At 44.8% G+C, this 22,382-nt stretch overlaps 1 protein-coding gene across 1 annotated transcript in view; it reads right to left on the minus strand.

The window, feature by feature from the left end:
• Window positions 1-237: 237 nt before the first annotated feature.
• LOC119383016 (DDB1- and CUL4-associated factor 10 homolog) overlaps window positions 238-22,382 on the minus strand; it is a 30,693-nt gene continuing 8,548 nt past the window's right edge. The window contains 8 exon segments of the mRNA XM_049413016.1: window positions 238-283; window positions 286-426; window positions 429-809; window positions 845-1,001; window positions 10,753-10,793; window positions 10,796-10,822; window positions 10,825-10,963; window positions 18,837-19,008. Coding sequence (XP_049268973.1) covers window positions 258-283; window positions 286-426; window positions 429-809; window positions 845-1,001; window positions 10,753-10,793; window positions 10,796-10,822; window positions 10,825-10,963; window positions 18,837-19,008 — 1,084 coding nt within the window. The 3' untranslated portion in view covers window positions 238-257.

Below are 22,382 nucleotides of genomic sequence, written 5' to 3' on the forward strand. Positions count from 1 at the left end.
ATATAGTTGTTGTAACTAAGTGGACAAATAAAACTCTACATGCGCCGGCCACTGTATTCTAAAAGGTGCTGTACAGACAACATGTGCATACTTTATTTGCCTCTGTGAACATTATATATACAGAGTGATAACTAACAATGCATGGCACCGGACTTGGTGTCCCGTGTACAATGTTCCTGTCTTGGGACTCCACACGCAGAACTGCAACTGGCAGTGCTTTCTCTCTCCGTTCCCACACCAGAGGTCCACCATTGCACTCACAACACTGGTTGGTGGAAGCACACTGTCCATTGAGGCAGCCAGAGGCCAGAAGGAAATGGGTTGGTGAGAACTTGGTGCTCACAACATAGTTGTAGTGGCTCACATTTGTCAGCACATGAACCAGGGGACGAGGTGGTGACGAAGGTACACAGTCACTGAGTTCCGGAAGTCACTGTCAAAGGCAAGGAGGCGCACACCCCGTTCAAGCGGGGAACACACAAGTCTACCATCTGTGCTGAAGCAGAGTTCCTTGATCCAGCCTCTCCCACGATTGGGCTCCTGGGCATAGTGCAGCAACCGTGGCTGGGAGGCCTTGCACCGCACATCCTTGGAAGAACCAGGCCTGCCCAATGACTGCAGGCCCACAAGGGGTGGCTGGCCAGACAGCAGTGCCATGGCCTCCTCCATGGTGCCCTCGCTCACCACTGGGGAGCCATTAGGAGCACCCAATGACACATGGAAAACGCGAGACTCGGGAACATCGTCAGACTCCTCGTCAATGAACACAGGTGGCATCCACAGGCGTCCCAGTCGCCATCCCACAGTGGCTCGATTCCCGGCTGCCGCCGTCCCCACTCCCCACCACCAGCAAGGCCCCCAACGAGGATTTCGTCCTCAATCTCAGAGTCTGTGTCGGGCCAATCCCGGTCCTCGCAGGAGCTACTGCCAGCTGCACTGAGGCTGCCACTGCTGCCGCTCTCTTGTGGCGGCTGTTCTTGGATGTCATGCACACAAGTCCACTGCACACGCAAGCATGAAAGAATATTAGCTATGACAACTTACTCATTTCACACAGCTTCAGCATGTATTAAATAGTGTCTTCTTACCATGAATGCACCTTGTTTTTTAGCTGCTGGTGCTATAGTGAAACCATGTGAAACAGTGCAAGACACTTTTTTCCATTATACAAAAGCGAGCTTGATTAGCAAACCTCAACAGTTTTCATGCACAACTGAAATTGGCTCTTGCATTCTCCTCTGCCCAAAGGCCTCAAAATTGAGAATCAGCATTGAGTGCTCTGGCAGGTTATGCAAACTGTAGCGGTAGACAAACCCACCATGGCAGCTTAGCATTAAGATGTCTTGCTAAGCTTGAGGGCACTGGTTCAATTCCCAGCTACGGCGCGCGGATTTAAATGGGGGCAAAATTTAAAAAAGGCCTGTGTACTTAGCTTTAGGTGCATGTAAAGAACCCCAGGTGGTTGAAATTAATCCAGAGTCTCCCACTATGGCGTACTTCATAATCATATGGTTTTGACACATAACATGCCAGCAACTATTGAAATGCAAGGCTTTGCTTTGCAAACCAAAGGCACTCTGACCATTTCTATCTACATAGCTATCTAGCACCTATGTAACTTGGTACAGCCAAACCTGCATATAACGAATTATTGTATATATCGAACAGTTGTAAAATCCCCTTAAAATACTTTCGATATAAAATATTTTGTATATCTAATTACCTATATATCGAACTTTTTTAGACCTCCTTCACATTCGATATATCCAGGTTCGACTGTACCAAAATTGCCGAAGGACATGAGCATATGATGAACACGCTTCACGGGTCATGACATCAACAATGTGACATGTCTGTTGTGTACGTCCTGAAACCCTTTGCCCCAGTCACGTATGGTGCATACCCACATACTAGTACAGCCTGTGGTATGCAAGTATAAACGAAATGTGATTCAGTCTTATCAACCAGGAACAGTGAAATAGACACTAAAAGCTTTATAGACACTCTGCATGGGTTAAACGAGAAATATACTATACTGTTTATTATAGATGACGTTTAATGTAGCATTCAAATGCTGATGAAGGTGCTGCAATATATTACACCAAAAGGTAGCCTAACGTAACTTGTGGTGGTGGTGCTCAAGTCAATTGTGCTTGCAGTGCTAGCTATCCACATTATAGTAATGTATTAAACCTTAAACATGTACTCCTACGTTACAGCAGGCTGTAGTCCAGCATTCTTTTCCCTGCAGCAATACGCAACGAACGGTGGTCACACTTGCTTTGGATAAAAGTGACTTCCCTGCTGTTGAGTGCTGACATACATCAGACCATAAGCTACCCTCTACATGCCTAAGCATTTGACATGCATGGTAAGTCTGCAGTACGCACACAGCTACCGAGTTAGCACAAAACATCGATCCACCTTGCAAGACTTGGCTCGAAGCCAAAAATTCGGCTACTCGCTGACTGCTCCTCATGAAATCGATTCCCACTATGCGTGAGATCTCTGCCAGAATTATTTAGTGGTAGACAAACTGCCACTGCCAACACTTTGAGATGAACCTATACCAGCACAATGCAGCTGGTAGTTAGCAAGAACTTGGACTGTTGCAGTTGATTTTCACTATTATTTAGGGTTTAAAATCTCGGACGATCCAGACCGCCATTTGACTTCAGATATGAAGAAGTCTAAAAATAACAAGGCCTATAAAAACTATACCTCATGGCTTCTTTTTTACAATATGCACTGCTTTATTTTCAGTTCTAATAAACAGTCCATCTAATTGCATATGCATCGATGCTCTTTTTGCCTACCAAGTTTTCCAACTGCACTATTGCCCATACACCAGTAGTGTGTCAAGCATGTTTTGGCTTCCTTGTACCATGACTACTACAGTACACGAAAGTTTCAACTGTGTAGCTAGACTAGTGGAATACTTCGGAAGTTGTGTGTGTCAAAATACGATGTAGAAGCAACACTGAACTCCCCACAGTCTAGTTTATAAGATAGTGGCAGGACCTAACTGCAACCGTTTATTATAAATCATAAAATTGTAACAGCATTTTCTTGCATTACCGCAACACACATGAAAAAACAAAGAATGGAATAGTACTGTAAAACCCAAGGTGTCATGATATCGGGACACTGCAACAGTTACGGTGCAAAATTCAAGATCATATGACAAGGGTAGCACTAGTTTGGAGTACACAAAGGATGAGAATAGCTTGCACCACAGAATCTGCCATTACATCTGCATCATTCTCTATTGCTTCAACATGGTTAAGTTTGCATCAGATGTCTTCAGCTTCTTTGGGAACATGGAACACCTGCTATTATCCCACTGAGTGAGGCAGACTCAAAGGGACACTTTGCCCATGCACATTGAACGATGGCTTACAATGGTATGGCCATTGGTGACACCCACTACACCAAGCTTACTAATGAGCACAACAGTCATTTGTGGTACCACATGACCATCAGAAATTTCACTGTGGCATGCTACTGATTAATGTTGGGGTTTAATGTCCCAAAACCATGTCATGATTATGAGGGACGCCATAGTGGAGGGCTGCGGAAATTTCCATCACCTGGGGTTCTTTAAGTGTACCTGAATCTAAGTACACGGGCAGGACAGGACAGCGGAACGAGGGGAACCAGCTGTCAGGTGATTGCAGGAAGTGGTCCCACGTTCAACTCCGTAATGGTGTGGCAGATTTTCATTCACGTCATGTGCTTCTGTAATGGCATGTGGTCCTCTTTCAACTGCCATCATAAATTTCAATCAGTGGCTTAAATGAACAATATGTTTCAAATGCAAAAGATGACAGTGGAGAACTGCCGAACGCTACAACAAGCATTGACATGGGAGTAGGCCACAGACAAACGTGAGATGTTCAACAAAAAAAAAACTTGGCGGAATGTCTGTGGAGGACTTTCAAATGGAAGAAACCAATGGGTGTACAGTGATGCTACCGAGGACTTCTGATTTGTAGCAATTTTGGAGCAGCAAAAGTTCCGTTTTGGAGCACTTTGGAGCAGCAAATATTCATCTTGGAGCACTTTGGAGCAGATAATTTTGCATCTGGGAGCACTCTGGAGCAGCGAATTTACATCCTGGAGTGCACTACAGAAGCATATTGCAATAACATTCAAGCACCGGAATATTACTATGGGGCTCTTATGAAGGCTAGAAATATTTCGTTCATTGCAAATCTCATGGAAAAATCATCTCAGAGAACTCCATACTTCACTCGCTAATGAAAAAATAAGGGCTCATGCAGCTGAGTGTTCTGAATTAACCTCTTCGGCGATTATTTTCGATACTAGCAAATAAACAGAATACCAGATCAATAAATTGCACTTTATGAAATAACACTCTAAATACATCTATGTGGTTATCAGCAGACATTGTAGACAAACGCCGTGATGTACAGCAGTGCCTCAATGCCAAAGAGCCACACTGTCCCTAATGCATTCCCCTAAGAAAACTCCAAGGTGAAAGCCAGGTTCTTTTCTTCTCGATCAACGGGTTGATCCTCCTCCTTCTCTGCAAGCTATCTGCACCTCACCTGGTTTTGCGCTAGCTCCATGATCGGCGCACCGATTGCGGAAGCAGTGTAAAGCGACGATGTCGTGATGGCGTCATCACGTGACATCACGTATATGACGCCATTATGACGTCACAAGTTTTGACGATCTATGACGTGATGATGACGCCATCACATGATTATTTTTTGCATCAATTGATTGACGCCGCGACGGTCAATTTTCGTGTTTGATAAAGCATCTGATGCTTTTGCATTAATATTGCGTATTGAACGTTAACAACCTGGCCTTACATACCAAACTGTCCTACACCATGTCACCTCCTTGCCATGCGCGAAACAGCTTCGCTTATCATCCACTTCACAGAGTGAAATGGCTCCTCAACTTCTTTTAAATGTTTATTGTGATAAAAATTATATGGACGCTCTGCAGATTTTTTCCATCGCCATTTGCCGTAATTTTCTGTATAAAGACCAAATTAATAACATCACCACGCGCATTCTAGCCGCGGGTAAAAGCTCGCGAGCGCTGGCGACGAACACGGCTGAAGCGGATATTAAGCTAGCCGGCTGTCTGTCTCCGTCGCACGGACAGCGCATGAGATAACATCTTCCCGCGTGCGGCCTGCCGTCGATTGCTCATCAAACGAAAGGAAACGCCCCGCCCGTCTTTCGTAAGGAGCATGAAAGGACGCCAGGGAGCGGGGGGGGGGGGGGGACCGCATCGTTCGAAGGGCGCAGTCGCTTGCGCCACGCCATCTCGAGGCATCAGGAGATGGCTCGGTAAACTTGCTGTGCTCTCAACACTTACTTCGTGTTTAGAGAACTCAGAGCAAGAAAACGCTTCGGTTCCTGGAGCGGCCATATCCCACTAGTGCTTTGTTGAGTTACGCGAGATCGAATCCAAAGAGTAGCTGCTAGCCTTACTTCGTTTACAATACAATTTGTTGGTATCGCATTCATTGCTTCGCCCTTAAGCGAAACTGAGTTTTTACCCGTCAGCTATTGACCCCCGAAAGCGAGGGGCGGACGTGAACTGGGGTAGCCGCTTCACTATGGGCCGTCAGCGACGGCCCGCTACTGACAGCTGCGTATTTGCGGCTGCTCCGACCAGATATATGCTTTTTATATGAGATGACATTTTTAAAAAGCAAGCGAAAAATTCGAATTGGAACCCTAGCACGTGAGCTCGAAAGGGCAGGGCCTTTAGGGGGTATTTACCGCAGAGTGATTAAACTCCGACGTGCTGGTATAAGCAATTACGAAAAAGCTCTTCCGAATGAAGATCCGGATAAAGTATATCTGAGGAAAAGTGTGAACGCGTTTCCCCGTTCGCGTGCTCTTCCATAAACGCGAAGCAAGGAAAAATTTGATATTGTTCCATATATACTGCTAGCGATCCCAGATTTCATTCCGCGATGTCCGGAAACAGAAGTGACAGACATTTTAGCAGCACACATGTAGTTATTTGTTTTCCTTACGTGCCGTGCGACGCTTGAAACGAGCTATCAGCAGCGTTTCTATAGAACAGACGACGTCCGCCGATGATCGCCGTCGCACTTTCTCGCTACCGAGAGGCCTAGACGTCACGAGCCCTATGCGGAGAAGCGCGTTTTGCTGTCGAGCCGACTTGCAGAACAGAAGCTGCATCGGCACCGTGCATGGCATCGTGAATAAATAGCGCACGCGAGCGCTATTTATTCAGCGGAATAATTCTTGGTCCATGATTGCGACTTTGGCAGCCCCAAGATCAAGCTGCACATGTTCTGACGCGCCGGCCGTGCGATTGCCGGTGATAGACGCCCCCAAACCCGAGATTTTGGAGCAGTTTGGCGCAATTTTCGTCGATATTATCAGGATGGCGCAGTAAATACAATTTGGCGCACTTTGGCGCAGTTGGCGCAGGAGTGGAATCACTGGGTGTATCTCAATACTCAGCAAAAGCAAAGATTTTAGCTCGTAAATGGACACATATTATATCGCAATGAGGAAAGACATTTGTATCAGTGATCCATCAATCGACCTAATCACCAAATTAAAGCCCATTCTTCATATGTTTCTCGAAATACGGATGTAATTTTTGACAACTCAAAGTTCACTGCTATTTGGTTTGTTATCAATGCATCTGTCCTTTGAGTAGGGACATTCTTTCCTGTGCAGTTTCTTTGCTTGCTTTCATGTCTCTTACACCACAAGAAGCACTAACCAATTATACAAGCGACATATAATGTGTTACGTCTATGGTAGCCTCATTAATCAAAGGAGTAGAGACCACCGGGGTTGAGGCTTATCGAGCTACAGGGCCATGTCGGACGTCACCTTGTGTCTAGCACACCACTGCGCATATGCACTCGGCCTGCAAAGGCGTCATGCGCTGCACAGCAAAACACAAAGAGTTCTCTCTCCAGACAAACTAAACGTTATTTGCTTTTGGTGGCACCCCAGCACTATACAACCCCCGAACGGCAGGGAAGCAAGGAGGCTTCCACGCCCGGCGAACACACAAGGGGCACTGCTAGCATGTCGCAGTGAGCAATGGCCCGCAGCGACACGCCACTAAAGGAAAAGTCCCTTGCGGCTGTGCTCCCAACTCTAGCGATGACCAATGGACCTGTTCGCAAGAGTTAGGGCAAATCTCCGTACGCATGGGCCTCTGATAAATGCAGCCCACACACATCGCCAAGCACTGCTCTTCAGCTTGACATTCATAGCCGGATTAACACAAGCTACACGGTCGCCATAGGCAAGCATGGCCCAAATGATGCCAGAAGGGGCCTTGAACAGGAAGGAAACCTGTTATCTTGTGCTGTCTGGGGAGAGAGAGAGAATATCCCGCGTCCATGCACTCCTGGTCACCCCAGATCCCGCTGCCACCGAGACCACGCGCAGTGCTACTGTCGAGAGCCACCCCTGAATGGTGGCTTTGCCCTCACCATCTACCACGTGCCGTTGCAGGTCAAACAGGAGAGGTAAGAGGGCAGCAGAAACAATGAACGTCCATGCAAAGGCCATGGATGCACCTCAATCGCCGCAAGTTTTAAATGCGTAAGCATTTCTATGTCACTTGAACAAGAAAATTGTGTGTATCCGTCCATCCATCCCCCTGTCATCCCTCTGTGCATTCATCCCTTTATAAAAAAACAACTAATGTATAAAACAAATAAATTTCCTGGTTTCAAACCCAGGCCCTAACGCTCCAAAGGCGAGTGCCACTGGGCTGATGACACACGTCTGCAGAATGTGAATATATCTGAACACGTGAATGCGTTGTGCACACGGCACAAAATAAATGAAAAATAAAATTTTTTATAAAGGCTTCGTTGAATTTCATAGCAGTAGAATAAAAGCCCTCTCTAGGACAAGATGTAAAGGTGACTAGAAAACTGTACACATCAGGAAAATTTTGACTGCAAAAATGTAATGTCAAACTTGCATTTCACTGGTCACAGGATGTGCCTTCTGTGGGCTGTTTCAGACACTGACGAATGCTAGAAAAATGATGAAAGACACTTTGCGAATGCCACCTGAAAACAACGCTCTAGGGAAGGCTGCAACCTACAATAATACTCTGCTGCTCACACATCACTTAGACAACTGCCAAAGAAGATTCTGCGTGGATTTTTTTTACTGCAAGTTTAAAGATTGATTATCAAGAAACCTACATGGACTAACTTTTAGCACTCAGCTTAATTCGGGAAGACAACATTTAATTTTCCTTAACCCTTTGCGGTCCAAAACCTTTACCCACTTTCCGGCTCTAGCGGTCCGAAACTATTTCGCCAGTTTCTGGCGCCGCGAATAAAACACAAGCTGTGGAAGAGAAACGCACAGGATATTTATTTTTGCTCCTGCATTCTGCAGGCAACTCTTTTAGTGATATTTGGGCAACGTAGATACCGCTCAAAGCATTCCCCTGTGTGCAGGCCAGGGTTTTACTGCAGGTTTCCACCGCCGCCGTCGTCGTCTTCGTCACTCACTTCTGTCGAATCACTGTCATCACTGTCTGGTGGAGGCACGTAATTCTCTTCCTCACTAAGTCATCCTCGCTTTCGCTAAAAGCACCGCCGTAAAACGCACGCGGTGAAAACGTGGCCATGCTTCTCAGCGAACCGCGCGCGCGAGTGCGTACGCTCTAGGCCCCGTGCTGATCATAGTGCTGCACCCTAGTGTCAAAAAAGTAAAACCTCAACAAACAAAGCTCACTTATTCCTCAAGAGATGGCCCTTCATGTATACAAAAAATGCGCGCTCGCGGTGAGAAAACAGCAAAATTTAAACCACGAACACCCTTGTCGGGCGGGGCCGACAGCAGACCGCTACGGCCGTGTTGCGTTGTCGGGCGCTGCCCGACAACGGACCGCAAAGGGTTAACCCCTTGAGGGTTTTCGCCGTACATGTACGGCAGACGCTTCCTGGTACCAAAGGGTTTCGTCGTACATGTACGGCATAGCGTTTATTTTTAAAACGCGCGCCTTTTTCGATCATTTTTGTCGCTTGGCCTGTGCTTCCACACTTCGGGAATACGTGGAATTTTTTTCGTGCGCCAATGTCTCTGCGTTGTATTTTTATTTACTTCCCAAACGGCGCGCCGGCTATCGCTTGCCCATCCGAGCGCGTTCGCGGTGCAGCTGATTTAAAGTGCGCCTTTTTCGATCATTTCTCTCGCTTTGCATGTGCTGCCACGCTTCGGGAATACGTGGAATTTTTTTCATGCGCCGATGTCTCTCCGTTGTTGCTTTTTTTTATGCTTCGCAAAACGGCGCGCCGGCTATCGCTTGCGCAACCGAGCGCGCCCGCGGAGTGGTTGGTTTGAAACGCGCGCCTTCTTCGATCATTTCTCTTACTTAGAATGTGCTGCCACGCTTCGGGAATACGTGGAATTTTTTTTTTAATGCGCCAATGTCTCTCCTTCTTTCTTTTTTTTTTTTGCTTTCCAAAGCGGCGCGGCGGCGTTGAGTTGCGCATCGGAACGCGCGCACGCGGTGCGGCTGGTTTCGATTTCGTCCTTCGGGTGGTTTTCGCTTCTTGCACCCGCAAAGCTGATGGCTGTTTGGTTTCTAATCTCTCAAAGGGTGACCACTTGTTACTCTCTCGTTTGTTGCCTCCCGGGGCGCGATTACATCTGTTTCCGTGCGGCGCTAAATTACACAAACTACGCCGCCGTGATTCCGTTTCCTGTTTCGGGGTCTCGGAAAAGCTAACTACGTCTTGTTGGCGATAAGGCGAAGGATTACTGCAGATTTTTCATCGTTTTGCTTTCCGGATGGCCCACAACCATAGAGTTTTCTTGCGTTCGCTCACTGACGCACGTTCCTTACGCTATGGAAGCGCGCGCCGGTTGCTCTGCTGCCGGTGAATCGAGCAGCGATTCTTCCGATGCGGACTATTCCCAAGTGCCGAATCAGAATCTTATTAATTGGATTTCAGTGTGTCAGACGAGGATTTTTGACGAGTTTAGACTCCGACGACGATCACGGAGCGACATCTCAAAAGCGTGCGCGGCGAGCCATGCTTCAAGACTATCACACGCTGAAAAGTTTTGTGTTAGAGCAACATTTTTAACCGGAAAAGTACTCTGGTGCGCTTATTTTTGTATGTCTGTTAGCTACGTTTAGTACAATGCATAATTTTTATTTAAAAAAACTGTTAAACTTTTTTTTTCAGGATTTTGCTTGATTTTACTCCGAATAAACCATGTGTATGTAACAAAAAAATGATTTTTTTTGTCATTTTACGGTCACGAAAAAAAATTTTAGACAATTTTTTTCTTAATAAAATCGTCTGAAGAATTTTTTCAGCAATAAAAAATTACACATTTTTGGACTGGATTTCGCGAAAAAATTCGACCCTCAAGGGTTAAGAAGCCATAATAACAGGGCCAAGCAAAAGCGGTAGTACTTTTCCCTTCTCAACACAGCAGGCAAGTTGAAACTGAAAGGAAGCAGATCATATTAAGAAAAATTCGGCCTGCAAAACTGACAGTTCCGCAATGCTATAGGATTTTATGATAGGCTTCTTTGTCAACTGGTTGCCCCTAGGGTAACTGACTGTAGTGACCTTTTCAAGTCAATTAGTCACTGCATTCTGTGTGTCTCAAATCGGTGTGTTGTGTTACATCAAGGGTGTTACCATTCAAGTCCTCATCCATGTCCTTTGCTTCGTGTTCATCTCTACCACAATAAAGCATGTTTCTTCAAGGCACCCACCTCTGATTTCTCATTCCTGCTGTGTTTGCGAGACAACACACCCACCCATGTGGATGAACCTGAAGGGAGAGATGATCTCCGCATCATTCTCACTCGGGAAGTCGCAGATGAGCTCAACCCTATTGCGGCGTGCAGTGAAGTGATGCCCACTGCAGTCCCCCACGTGGTACGCCGCTTTCTCAGAAGCTCGCCAACGGTACATCTTTGGAAGCTGCATGCCAGAAGACAATGGATGGTATTACACCTACTGGAAACTATGTATACACCATGCAACAGCTACAGTGAACATTGAAGTGAAGCATCGCATCCAAACAGCGTTTGCAAATTATGCATTGGCTTTTGAGCAAGAGTAATCAAGTTTTATGTATGCATTAGCTTGTGCTTTGGCTTTCTCTTCATGATTCCGTAGAGTTTAACCAATGCTACAGAGCCTTTGAGATAGATAACAGACTTGAAAACTTTCTGGATAAGCCTAATAGGTAGTATACTCTACCGTCAATCTGAGCAGAAGAATACACTAAGCATTTCTCAAACTAATCAGTTATTCCTTGAGAAAGGGAGTACATGCTACTGAGCAGCTCATTTGCTAGTAGAGTGCTCAGGGACTGATACTCGACACCAAAAAAACTAAGTGTAACAGCCGGTAAAGGTGATGTTGGCTCAGTGGCGGATCCAGAGGGGGGGCGGTAGGGGCGATCGCCCCCCCCCCAAGCTGTGTCAGCCCCCCCCCCCTTGCCTGGAATGCCTGTCTGTCTCCTCATCCCTACCTAGCTACCCCCCCCCCCAGTCAGATGAAAGAACCGCCCCTCCCCCCCCCCCCCCAAAGTTGGCACCTGGATCCGCCCTGTGTTGGCTCTGTTTTAAGTGTCCAAGTTAATATTACGTCTATGGGACATGGGCAGCACACTGTGGAAACAACGTATGATGCCCTACATTGTCGCGTTTCAATCTGTGAGGACTGACAATTAATTTGCCAGAACACTGCAAAATATGCCAGTTTTTTACTTCAGTAACGTGCTGACAAATTCATAGTCAAGCATGTGAACCTGCTCAGCAGCATAAACATTCTCTCATAGGGATAACCCAGAAATTCAAGACAGGCTTGATGTATTCTTCTGTACAGATAGATGTGCATACTTCCTGCCATACCTGTCCAGAAAGTTCTAGTAAGTGTTTTGGATGTCTCGGACGTGCTCCAATAGCACAAGCTTGCAGTCACTTTGTAACGAAGCAACCAACACAGTGAGGTGCCAACAAGTGAATTCACATACAAAACATACATCTGTTTGCCTTCAAGCAGCAAAACAGGCTTACACACTTTCAGGACAGAAAATAATGACCCCTAGGAAACAACACATTATATACATTTGTGTAAAGGCTGGGCGTGGTCATGACGAAGAACCACCCTTACAAGGATGCAGGTCATTACAATTAAACCCTTCTGGATGTATGTAATCCCCACGATAACTTTGTGCAGAAAAAGCAAATACTGTTGCTTTCATTGTGCATTTTTCATGCATGTAATGCAGGCAGCTGCTAGAGTCTATCTACCATAAATCCCGAGCAAGCCCCCCCCCCCCCCGCCCCCCTCCCTGCAGTGAAAGATAATCGGACAAGATTTGGAGGGGGGACCCTTGCTCAATCGCGGACCAAAATTCAGATGACAGCAGAATAGCCTCAAAGAAGAATGCACACCTGTGCTTCTAATAAAATACTTTATTAAGTACTGATGCATTTACTGCTTTACTGACCTGGAGCGAATCCTCGTGTGAAATTTCATGTGTTATGACAAGAGGGAAAGACGTTCCTCAAATGTTCCGACAATCTGTGACAACTCAGAATGCAACCCGACGCACCAAACTGTGAAAGTACTAAGAAATTGTGCACTTATCTAAAGACTCTCAGAACATGGGTTCCTAGGAACCTCTACTGCAGGATTCTGTAGCGGAGAACAGATTGGAAATAAAATGGCGGTAGGGAGGGGGGGAGCTTGCTCGGTCAATGGCACAAATCACCCCAAAAGGGCAATGGAAGTCACAAAAGGCACTGTTTCCACTGTCGAGACTCTCTAGCAACACAGGTGTGGATGCAGTTGTCATCCATGCCAGCCATTGCATTTGTAGATATGCCTGTGGCTTTCTTTTACAAGGTCCCATAGACTCCACACACCATGCACTCAAAGACAAAAGGAGTGAAGGTATTTTGTTCAATATTTTAGCAATATATTTTTCTTCTTCCAGATGCCAAGTTGAGTGCATGGCTCTTACATGAGAGCAGCTTTTACACGCTGCATGCAGCAGATTATTAACACAGCAATACATTAGGTCTACACACACTTCCACGGCCTCCAATTAAGGTTTTTCTAGGTAATAATCACAGCTAGCAGCAAGGTATAGCCTGCAAGCATAGACGATGTCATTTCGATGACTGAAGCCAGTGCTGGGCAGTATCGAAGATACATGTATCTTAGATACTATCTTAGATACTCCTTGGGTATCTTGTATCTGTATCGCGATACGTCTCGCAAGACGAGTATCTGTATCTGTATTTCCGATACATTCAATAATGTATTCGTGTATCTTAAGATACAAGATACTGCAATAGAAACACAACACCGAGCGAAACAATTATGGTGGGCTGAACTACGTTTCTCAAGCTGATACTGCTGCTACTAAGCTACTTGAATAACACTAGCGACAGTGACATTCTTTTTATATATCTGCAGAGTTCTCTAGCGAGGGCAGGCGATGAGGTTTGCGCGTCCCTATTGGTGGAGCACAGTCACGTGGGTGACGCTCGCGGCGATCTCGACAAAAACACGCCCCGCGCACGTCTACGCGCAGTCGAACTTCTTTCTCGGTATTTTTCTTTCTTTTTACTTGTGTCGGTGCCATGACACTTCTCGTATACACTGCACTGTTCTACGTACTCCAACACGTTCGGCACCTTTCACGAAAATTCTGATGCTCCTACAGTGCCGTTATCGAAGTTTCCCTCGCGTGGTGCTTCGTATGAAGTCTGGATAATGCAAGAATGGGTTTCTTGGCGTCTCGCGGCTTTCACACGACAGCGATTTAAAAGATATCGTGGATGTAAGCTTGACTTACATAGATGAGATTGACTTATATGCAAATGAGATTCCAAAAAACTGTCGCTCCACCGGTGCTATGCTAGATGCCGTAGAACAAGCCGTTAGGTAACATAACATATCTTGGCGTACTGTATCTTTGTTCTTGCTGCTCAGTTATTCGAGGGTTTATTTTCATCATAATTCGATTGTCAGCATGAGTGCTATTTTGATGTCCTTCGTTTGCATCGCCTTTTAAAGAAAGCCCGCGAAACAGGACCATGTGACTGCCCTCGTGCGCTGCAGTACTGCAGCGCTCTCAAACGCGCTTCGAGCGAAGCAACCGGCGCGTGTACCACGGCGAAATTGACCGGCACACGGCTTTATGCATCGGCTTCACAGTGCGTCCAATTTCTGACGACCTCAACACGGTCAAGGAAACGCCGTCGTCCTCGATATGCTGACATTTCGTGCGCCGGTTGTTTCGCTTGAAGCACGTTTGAAAGCGCTGCAGTACGGTAGCGCACGAGCGGCGCATTTCACGTGGTTTCATTTGCATATTTCATGCACTTTCTTTTAAAATCGAAAAAAATCACCACGCAGCATGTACGTCGCCACCACAAATTGGACCGGCCGTCTTAATGTCTTTCTACGACGTGATTGGCACCCACTTCGTCATAAATGAATATTAAAAATGCTACATAATCGACCTCAGTTAATCAATTAAGCGCAACATAAAACCTATTATAATGAGCACTACATGACATACTCCATTGGATTCATTCAGTCGAGGTTAACCACTTTTTTAGATATTTGGTTCTAGTTGCGTGAAACACCTGTAAACGTATTCACTGTGATTGATACGGAACTGCCCTGCTATTTGACTAAGATATATTGGTTTCCTTTTTTTAGGTCACCGTAAAGTTTTTCGCTGTTGCAAATCACGAGATAGTCGGAGCTATAAGTGGCAATAGTGTGAATAGCAGTGGCATCCTGCAACGACTCATGCCACTACAATACGCCTGAGACAATTCTCGACGGCACTAGTTCTCTCGAAGAAGAAATTTCGAAAGATTCACGGTTAGTGAACATGTTGCTAACGAACGATTGACCGCCAGCAGATAAGTAGAATATAAAAATCATTGCAGTTTTAAGCCTTCAATGTAAAGATGATGAGTCACCGAAAAATGTCGCTACCAGCGTACGTTGCTGCATTTCGGGCATGTGATTTCGGGTAATCCGGTGTTGCGAAAACGGTAATACGCTTACGGACAAGGTAGAACAGCACAGCGGTATTTGCGCCATCGTGCGGAGGCTTCTTACTGACGTTCTTGTATTCAGATAGCTGGTCAGCAAGTAGAGAAGCGGCACCCATTAATTACAGAAGTGTCAAACAAGAACCATTGACAACGCAGCGCTCTCATGTTAAGCTGAATTGTTTCGGAATGAAACTAATATGTCTTGAGCAAGTAAGACAGAAATCTGGGGACAGAAACAGATATTTTCTCAAAATAAACAAAGTTGGTCGCAGTTAAGAAGATTCCGAGTACAGATTTTTGTTCATAAGCGTTTCAAGCTTCATTATATGAATATATAAGAGCAAATTTGCAAATGTATCGAAGTATCTTAAGATACAATTCGGAAGTATCGTATCGGATACAATTGTTCCGCAAGTATCTTGTATCTGTATCTCAAATACTTCTTGCCTGGGTATCTTGTATCATATCGCGATACAATTTCAAAGTATCTTTGCCCAGCGCTGATGGAAGCCAATTCTTCTGGGCAGAAAGAACTTGGCAAGACACTGCGCATCATCACAGAAAAAATTGTCCCTATGATAACGCAGATGTAATATTGCCAGTACGATGCCAGCACAGGCACAAAAGGCCCCTGATACACTACACTCGTTAATGCACATACAATATTTTTAACAGCTTACATTGCTAAACAGACAAAGACGAAGTTCAAAGACAATAACGTCACGAGCACTCGTGTCATTACTTTCTTTGAACTTCGTCCTCGTCCGTGCCGTTTAGCGCTGTAAGCTGTTAAAAATGAACCTTCACCAACTAGCCCAGATTTCCCTTTTTGTGTACATACAATACTATAGTCAAGAGCCATTTTAAAGAACTATTATAATCCAGCAATAAAGGTTGGTTATATCTGAAAACCGTTCATTCCAAAAACAGTGCCACAGTACATGCTGCTGTCTAAACTGAAGGTGATAGCAAAAATGACTACAAAGTGAAGATTTTCACTGAATTCAAGAACACCAGACGTTATATGAATCTGTAGTGACAGCTATGATGAGTAGGCACACATTATTGAATCAGGAGCTTTCGGTTTCACTTACAGTTGCATGCAGGAGAGGCTGGAAATGCGCTCCAAATTTTTTACCGAGTTAAGATAACATAATTCTTTTTGCTAAATATTCTTGAATAAACAGGGTCCTCAGAAATGTAGAAAATAAGAAAACGACTTTTCTTTAAAAAGTCTGCTTTTGACAGTGGTGACACACCTTAACAGGCAGATGCTATATAAAAGACAAATTGTAGAGTGACATATCAAATAACAAATTTCACTATTTTGTAATTAACCACTTTACAGCACACATAGCACCTGTATAACAGAACCTAAGCCGCAGTGAATAAATTATCGTTTGTCAGATACCCTGCCCATAGCACTAGTTTAAAAAACTGTCTTCAATATCTGTGGGGAAGTGCACTGATGTTCCAGCTAACTTTCTTCACCAGTGTGGAAAATGGCATATGATAAGCGTTACATAGAACATCAATGCATTTTGTAACAAATTTCTCAGACATAAGACGTAATTCTTCAAACTAGTTCAGTGACAAACTTCCGCTAAATGCATATTACTTCACTGGTACCCGCTTTCAATTTTGTGACTGATTAAATTACATTCCGGGGTCTTCATGCCAAAATCATGACACGATTATGAGGCATGCCAAGTCAGGAATTTTGGATTCATTTTGGCCATCTGGGTTTCTTTTAAAATGCTCCTAAATCTAACAATGGGCCAGCCAAGACACCGAGACAGCTGATTCTGCGACTTGGACAGGCACTCTAACGTAAATATTTACAAAATAATTCAGTGTATTTTGTGAATTGGATAACACCGCTCAACATTTTGTCTTGGATGCGATGTCTACCCACCTCTTCAGTAATCCAGCTGATGTAAGAGAACTGTGATACCTAGCCCAGGTCTTTATTAAGTTTGTTTTCATTAAAGTAGATAACCCCAGTATAAGCTCCCAACCAACCATCACAATAAGGTATCCATTCGACCTCATCAAACAAATCAGCACTGTCCCTCGTTCATTCCATAAATAAGTAACGACACTAACCATCTGCGTGCCTTCATCACCGTGAGAATACTCAAGAATACGCTTTGAGAGCTGAGAGCATATTTACCTTGATCGTTTTGTTCAAATTTTTGTGACAGCAAACTATCCTATCTATGTATCCTGAAGGTATGTTTCTCCATCTCTGCATCTGTCTCTTTCTTTGTGTCGTGCAACAATATAAGGGCCAGTAATCAGGCTCCAACTTTCCTTTTACAGCTCCCAAACAAGCTCACTCGTTTGTATGGTAGGCCAGAGCAATCGCATTTTCCAAAAATCACAATGCTGCGTGCCGAGCAGACACTCCATTTAGAAAAACAGTTCCCGCGTTCCTCTCCAGCGCCTGTCCAATCCTCTTCGCCCGCATAGTGACGTAACGTTGCCTATTGGCAACGTTATAGAACTGATGTGGTTTTGGTCACGCAGTTGTCACAAATGTCACATATCTGTTTACCTCGCCAGTGCCTTGCACCCCTCGCACCGGACTTCCTCACCACGCTGCTCTGGCACGAGCAACACGTACAGAAAGCCTTGTTCCGTCGTTGCCTGCGCGCTGCTGATGTAATCGCTGACGTTGTGTTACATGGCCGAAGTGGGCATAGTCACAACAACAGGCTACGATTACTCCTCTGAGTGATAGAGAAGAGTGGTGAGGCTGAGTGAGAAACTGAAACCAGCTGAAATGGTGGTTTTATCTGCTGTAACTTCATTATTACACCATCTATTTCTAAAATTCTTGTGGCAGCATGTTCTGATCATACAATTGCATAGTTATCTCTTCATCACAAGTTTTGGACCGTAGCGTTGCTTACTGGCTTTAAAGAGGCCACAACAAGCCCAAGTAGCCTACCGTATCTCATGGCCCTGGAGATATTGAAATAAATTTTTTCCAGCTACAGCACTGCAATTTATACAAGCTCATAAATATTGCAAAAGTTACTGCACCTTATACACAAAAGTTATTGCATTTATTAACTAGCATTTAAAAATAAATCCCAATTGGGATTTTTCTCATGCAATTTTGTAGTGGTGACAATGACTATGCTGACAGTGCAACATTATTGATGCCAAGTGCACATGACGCTGGTCATGCCGAGTGGTCACGGAATGATGTTGGTCAAAGCTTAGTGGTTTCAAATCGACCACCGGCAATTCGCGATAGTCTAACAGCAGAGTGCTGTGCCACTGAGGTTTGAAGCGAGCTGAAACTTCTGCACACTGAACCTACTCATGTCCACAAAGAGCACAAACTAGACCACTTTCTGCACTCTATGCAAACAATAGGGCCTTTTAATACAACTCTCTTGCTACTGCTGGGATTGATGCCGGTGCCAAGGGTCATCTGACAATTCAAAAGATGGCAGCAGAAATATTCCTCTACCAACATTTCAGCATTAAAAGCTTCCAATTAGACACTGCAGAAATGAAAGCCATCATTTATACAACCAACAGCATGCAACAACTCAATCTGTAAGCCAGAACACAGTACTGTTTTCTTCTGGCATATTTAGATTTGTTAAATGTGAGCACCTGTCCCTGTTCAGGTAGCAGCTCCAGGTTTAACTGTTAGAATTCAGAAGTCTCTATGAACACGCAGATGTCATTTACCAATACAATCATTGAATGTGAATCAAAGATAGTGCGTCAGTACATACCTTAAACCCACGTAAGTCGTATGCCAGCGTGTGCAAGTTGAGGTCATGTATTACCACCAAGCAGCCCCCTGTTGTACAAATTACCATCTTCTTGTTGTCTGGGGTAAGCCGCATCCTCATGAGCCCAGTAGTGTAGAAGATCCTCTGGAACTCTGTCCCGTTCTCTGAGAACCTGAGTAAAGATAAGTTTCTCGATAAATGAACACTCTTGGCAGTACATCCAGGTAGCAATTTCAAATTGCAAAGCTAGACAAGAACGATATATCTCAGACAGCACAAGTAAGTGTTAAGGTCTTAAATATATGAAGGAGATCCAGATCAGTTACTGAAAGAAGCAGTTTATACTGATAAAACATTTTTTTATAGTACACTGCTTTAAAAATGAAGGTAAAAGTTCAATTTTTTAAATTTTGCGCCAAAACACCAGTGCTACCACGTTAGCATGATATCAACAATCTCAAGGCATTTTTTTGCCACATTTGAGCCTCATTGGCTCAGTAAAAGCTCACCAAACTTGCCAAATTCAATCTTCATCGCCTTTATAATACGATGCAGTCCATTTTTACCAATAAGCAATTAACTAGGCTCTAATGAATGCCATCAAAATTTATGATATGGTGGTGAGCTGGTGCGAGAACTTCATGGCAACCTCACCATCTTTTTTTTGAAGATGTCTGGTTTATCAAGCCTCTTCTCATGGTAAAAGCATCATTTCACTCAAATCACTGGTTCAATCAGCATCTTTACAAAGGAATCACTTGAAATTACAGTCATTACTACGCATTTACACAGTAACACAAGACTGCCAACACTTCTCCAGGCAGCAGCATACATAGAGTCGCGCTCAATATGACTTGCAATACGGGAGCGCGTGGCCTCATGAGTTCAAAGACTGCTCATGGCTTCCACTAGCCCTCATTTCCATAACTAAACGCTGTTCTCGAACTCGGGGATGATTCCAAATAATAAAATATCATTTAGTTACTGAAATGAAAACATGTTGAGGCCATGTGCAATCTTTGAACTCATGAGGCCACGCGCTCCTGTGCTGCAAGTCATATTGAGCGCGACTGTACAGTGGCGGTCAAAATTTTACAGACCACGGGAGCACGTGGCAGGCAGCACCACGGGTGCCTTCTCACGGCTGCTTGCGAAGCTCTAGAGCGCATCTTGTTTACCTGCACACGCATCCTTGTTTACCTGCCGGCCTTTTTGTTTGCTTGCTTCAAGTGCACGCGCACCAGAATGCCAAAGAAAGCGCAAGGTGCCGCTTCTGCGGTCACCGCAGTAGCCCCAAGCGATTTGCAGAAAGAAAACTTTTCTACTTGGCGAAAACTTCATCCTGGTCTGGACAAATTTTTCGTCAGCTTTCAAGATTTTCCTTCATTTTTTTAACCCATGTGGGTTTTTCTTCTAGGTTCGTGCTACAAACTGGTCGATGCCAAGTTTTTTCTTTCATGGCGCATATGAATGGGCACAGGATAGTTGCACCGAGCACCACAAAAAAAAAGAAAAAAAAAAGAAAAAAGAAAAGCAGCATGCATGAGTTCCACGAATGGAAGCTGCTGGGTAGTCTTATGAGAGATGTCGATTTGAGACAAACTGACGCAAAGCATATTTTCCACATTGCAGAGCATCTGGAAACAAAGCGTAGAGTGTGGCACGCACCGAGAACTGCGAGTACAAGTTACATATTTTCGTCACGATATCATCGCTCGGTGCTTCCGCGGGGACTGCAGAAGTGGCATCTTGCGATTTCTCTGGCTTTCCGGCAGGCGCGCACTCGAAGCGAGCGAACGAGCAGGCCGGCAGGTAAACAGGGATGTGCGTGCGCAGTGCGCACTCTAGAGCTTCACAAGCAGCTGTGAGAAGGCACCTTGGTGCTGTCGGCCACGTGCTCCCGTGGTCTGTAATATTTTGACCGCCACTGTACATTCAGACATCATTAACCCTTTGCAGTCCGTTGTAGGGCCCTGCAATGCAACATGACCACAGTAGTCCGTGGTCGGGCAGTACTGGACAAGTTCTTTCGTGGTTAATTCACAAGCGCATTTTCTTAATACCGTATGCACCATCTGTAAAAGAGTAAGTAAACTTCTTTTACTTGAGCTTTGAGTCTTTTAGTTTTGGATTAGAATGGACGGAAGATGGGAAAAGGTTTCGGACGGCAAAAGGTTAAGGGGGTACTGACACGAAAATTTCCTGTTGTCGTTCTCTTATGTCAAATGAAAGGTGAAGCCCTTGAGAGCCTAGGACAGAGGTCTCAAACTCGTCTCAGCTAGCAGGCCAGTCATGAAACTTAATCCCGCAAGGTCCAGGACAGTGAAGAAGGTTGAAGCACGGAGGAGGGGAGGGGGGGGGAGTATTGAACAAAATGTTACCTAATGCTGCCATTTGAACGAACGCATTTCCGATATCTCATATATGGATCATTCCTGAAGGGGATTTAGCAACAGGATTCAAGAACCATATCGATACTGATCTCCAGACTGACTCAAATCTGGATGCCTATTGTGAAATACTATAGAGATTTTGTTTCACGGTTATGTTTCAACACATGGTAACCGCACAGGGTGCCTCACGGAAAAAAAAAAAATGCCTGAGACCAGTCCAGTCTCGGTAGTTTGCCCAAAAAAAGCGTTATTAATCACAATAGGCGAGTACATAATGCGAGTAGTATTTACCATATAGCAATGTCACAAACATATTATTCCTTCTGAAGCCGCGGGCCACATGTTTGAGACCCCTGGCCTAGAAAATGTACTGGTAAGTGTGAGCGCAGTATGAAAAATTAATTACAGTATGTTTTTAAAAGCAAGTTTTGGTTTCTACTGTACCCTGAGGTCACAACACAGTATGAGCTTCTCGTCATGTGTTCGCGCAAGTTGACATGGCGTTTCCGTGGCAACTCCGCTCCATGGCTCCGTTGGTGACGCACAAGCTGCCATTTTGAATGTCTTGGCACCTGACGTTATCACAACGAGCCATACTGGTGCATGGAGCCACCAGAATGGATACTGTCGCCTGATGTCACGATAGTGTCGATGTCAGTAGGTGTGCCATATGAAAATCGACTTTAATGTCAAAATAAAATATCGGCGTTTACCATAGGTCGGCACAGAATGTGGAGCTCACTCAGACTCACTCATGGAATATATTTTGCCCTTAGGGCTCACTCGGACTCAGACTCACCAAAATTTTCCTCAACCAGACTCATTCGGACTCAGACTCACTCAAATATTTCTCAACCGGACTCACTCAGACTCAGACTCACCTAAATATTACTCACTCGGACTCACTCAGACTCAGAGTCACGGCTCGATCTGAGTCTGAGTGAGTCGACTCATGAATCCGTTAGCGTATAATTAGCTCTTTTCGATCAGAACCTGAACGCACTTAAATGCCAATATCTCGCATAATAGCTGCTCTACGATAGACATTTTGATCTCGTGCTTTCACATACAAGTTATCAGTGACTGCAATCCAGTAAGGACATTTTTATTGAAAGATATGACTCACATGAGAAACTTTTAGCAAGAACTTCCT

The sequence above is a fragment of the Rhipicephalus sanguineus genome, chromosome 1 (genome assembly GCF_013339695.2).
Source record: "Rhipicephalus sanguineus isolate Rsan-2018 chromosome 1, BIME_Rsan_1.4, whole genome shotgun sequence".
Classification (NCBI taxonomy): Eukaryota; Metazoa; Arthropoda; class Arachnida; order Ixodida; family Ixodidae; genus Rhipicephalus; species Rhipicephalus sanguineus.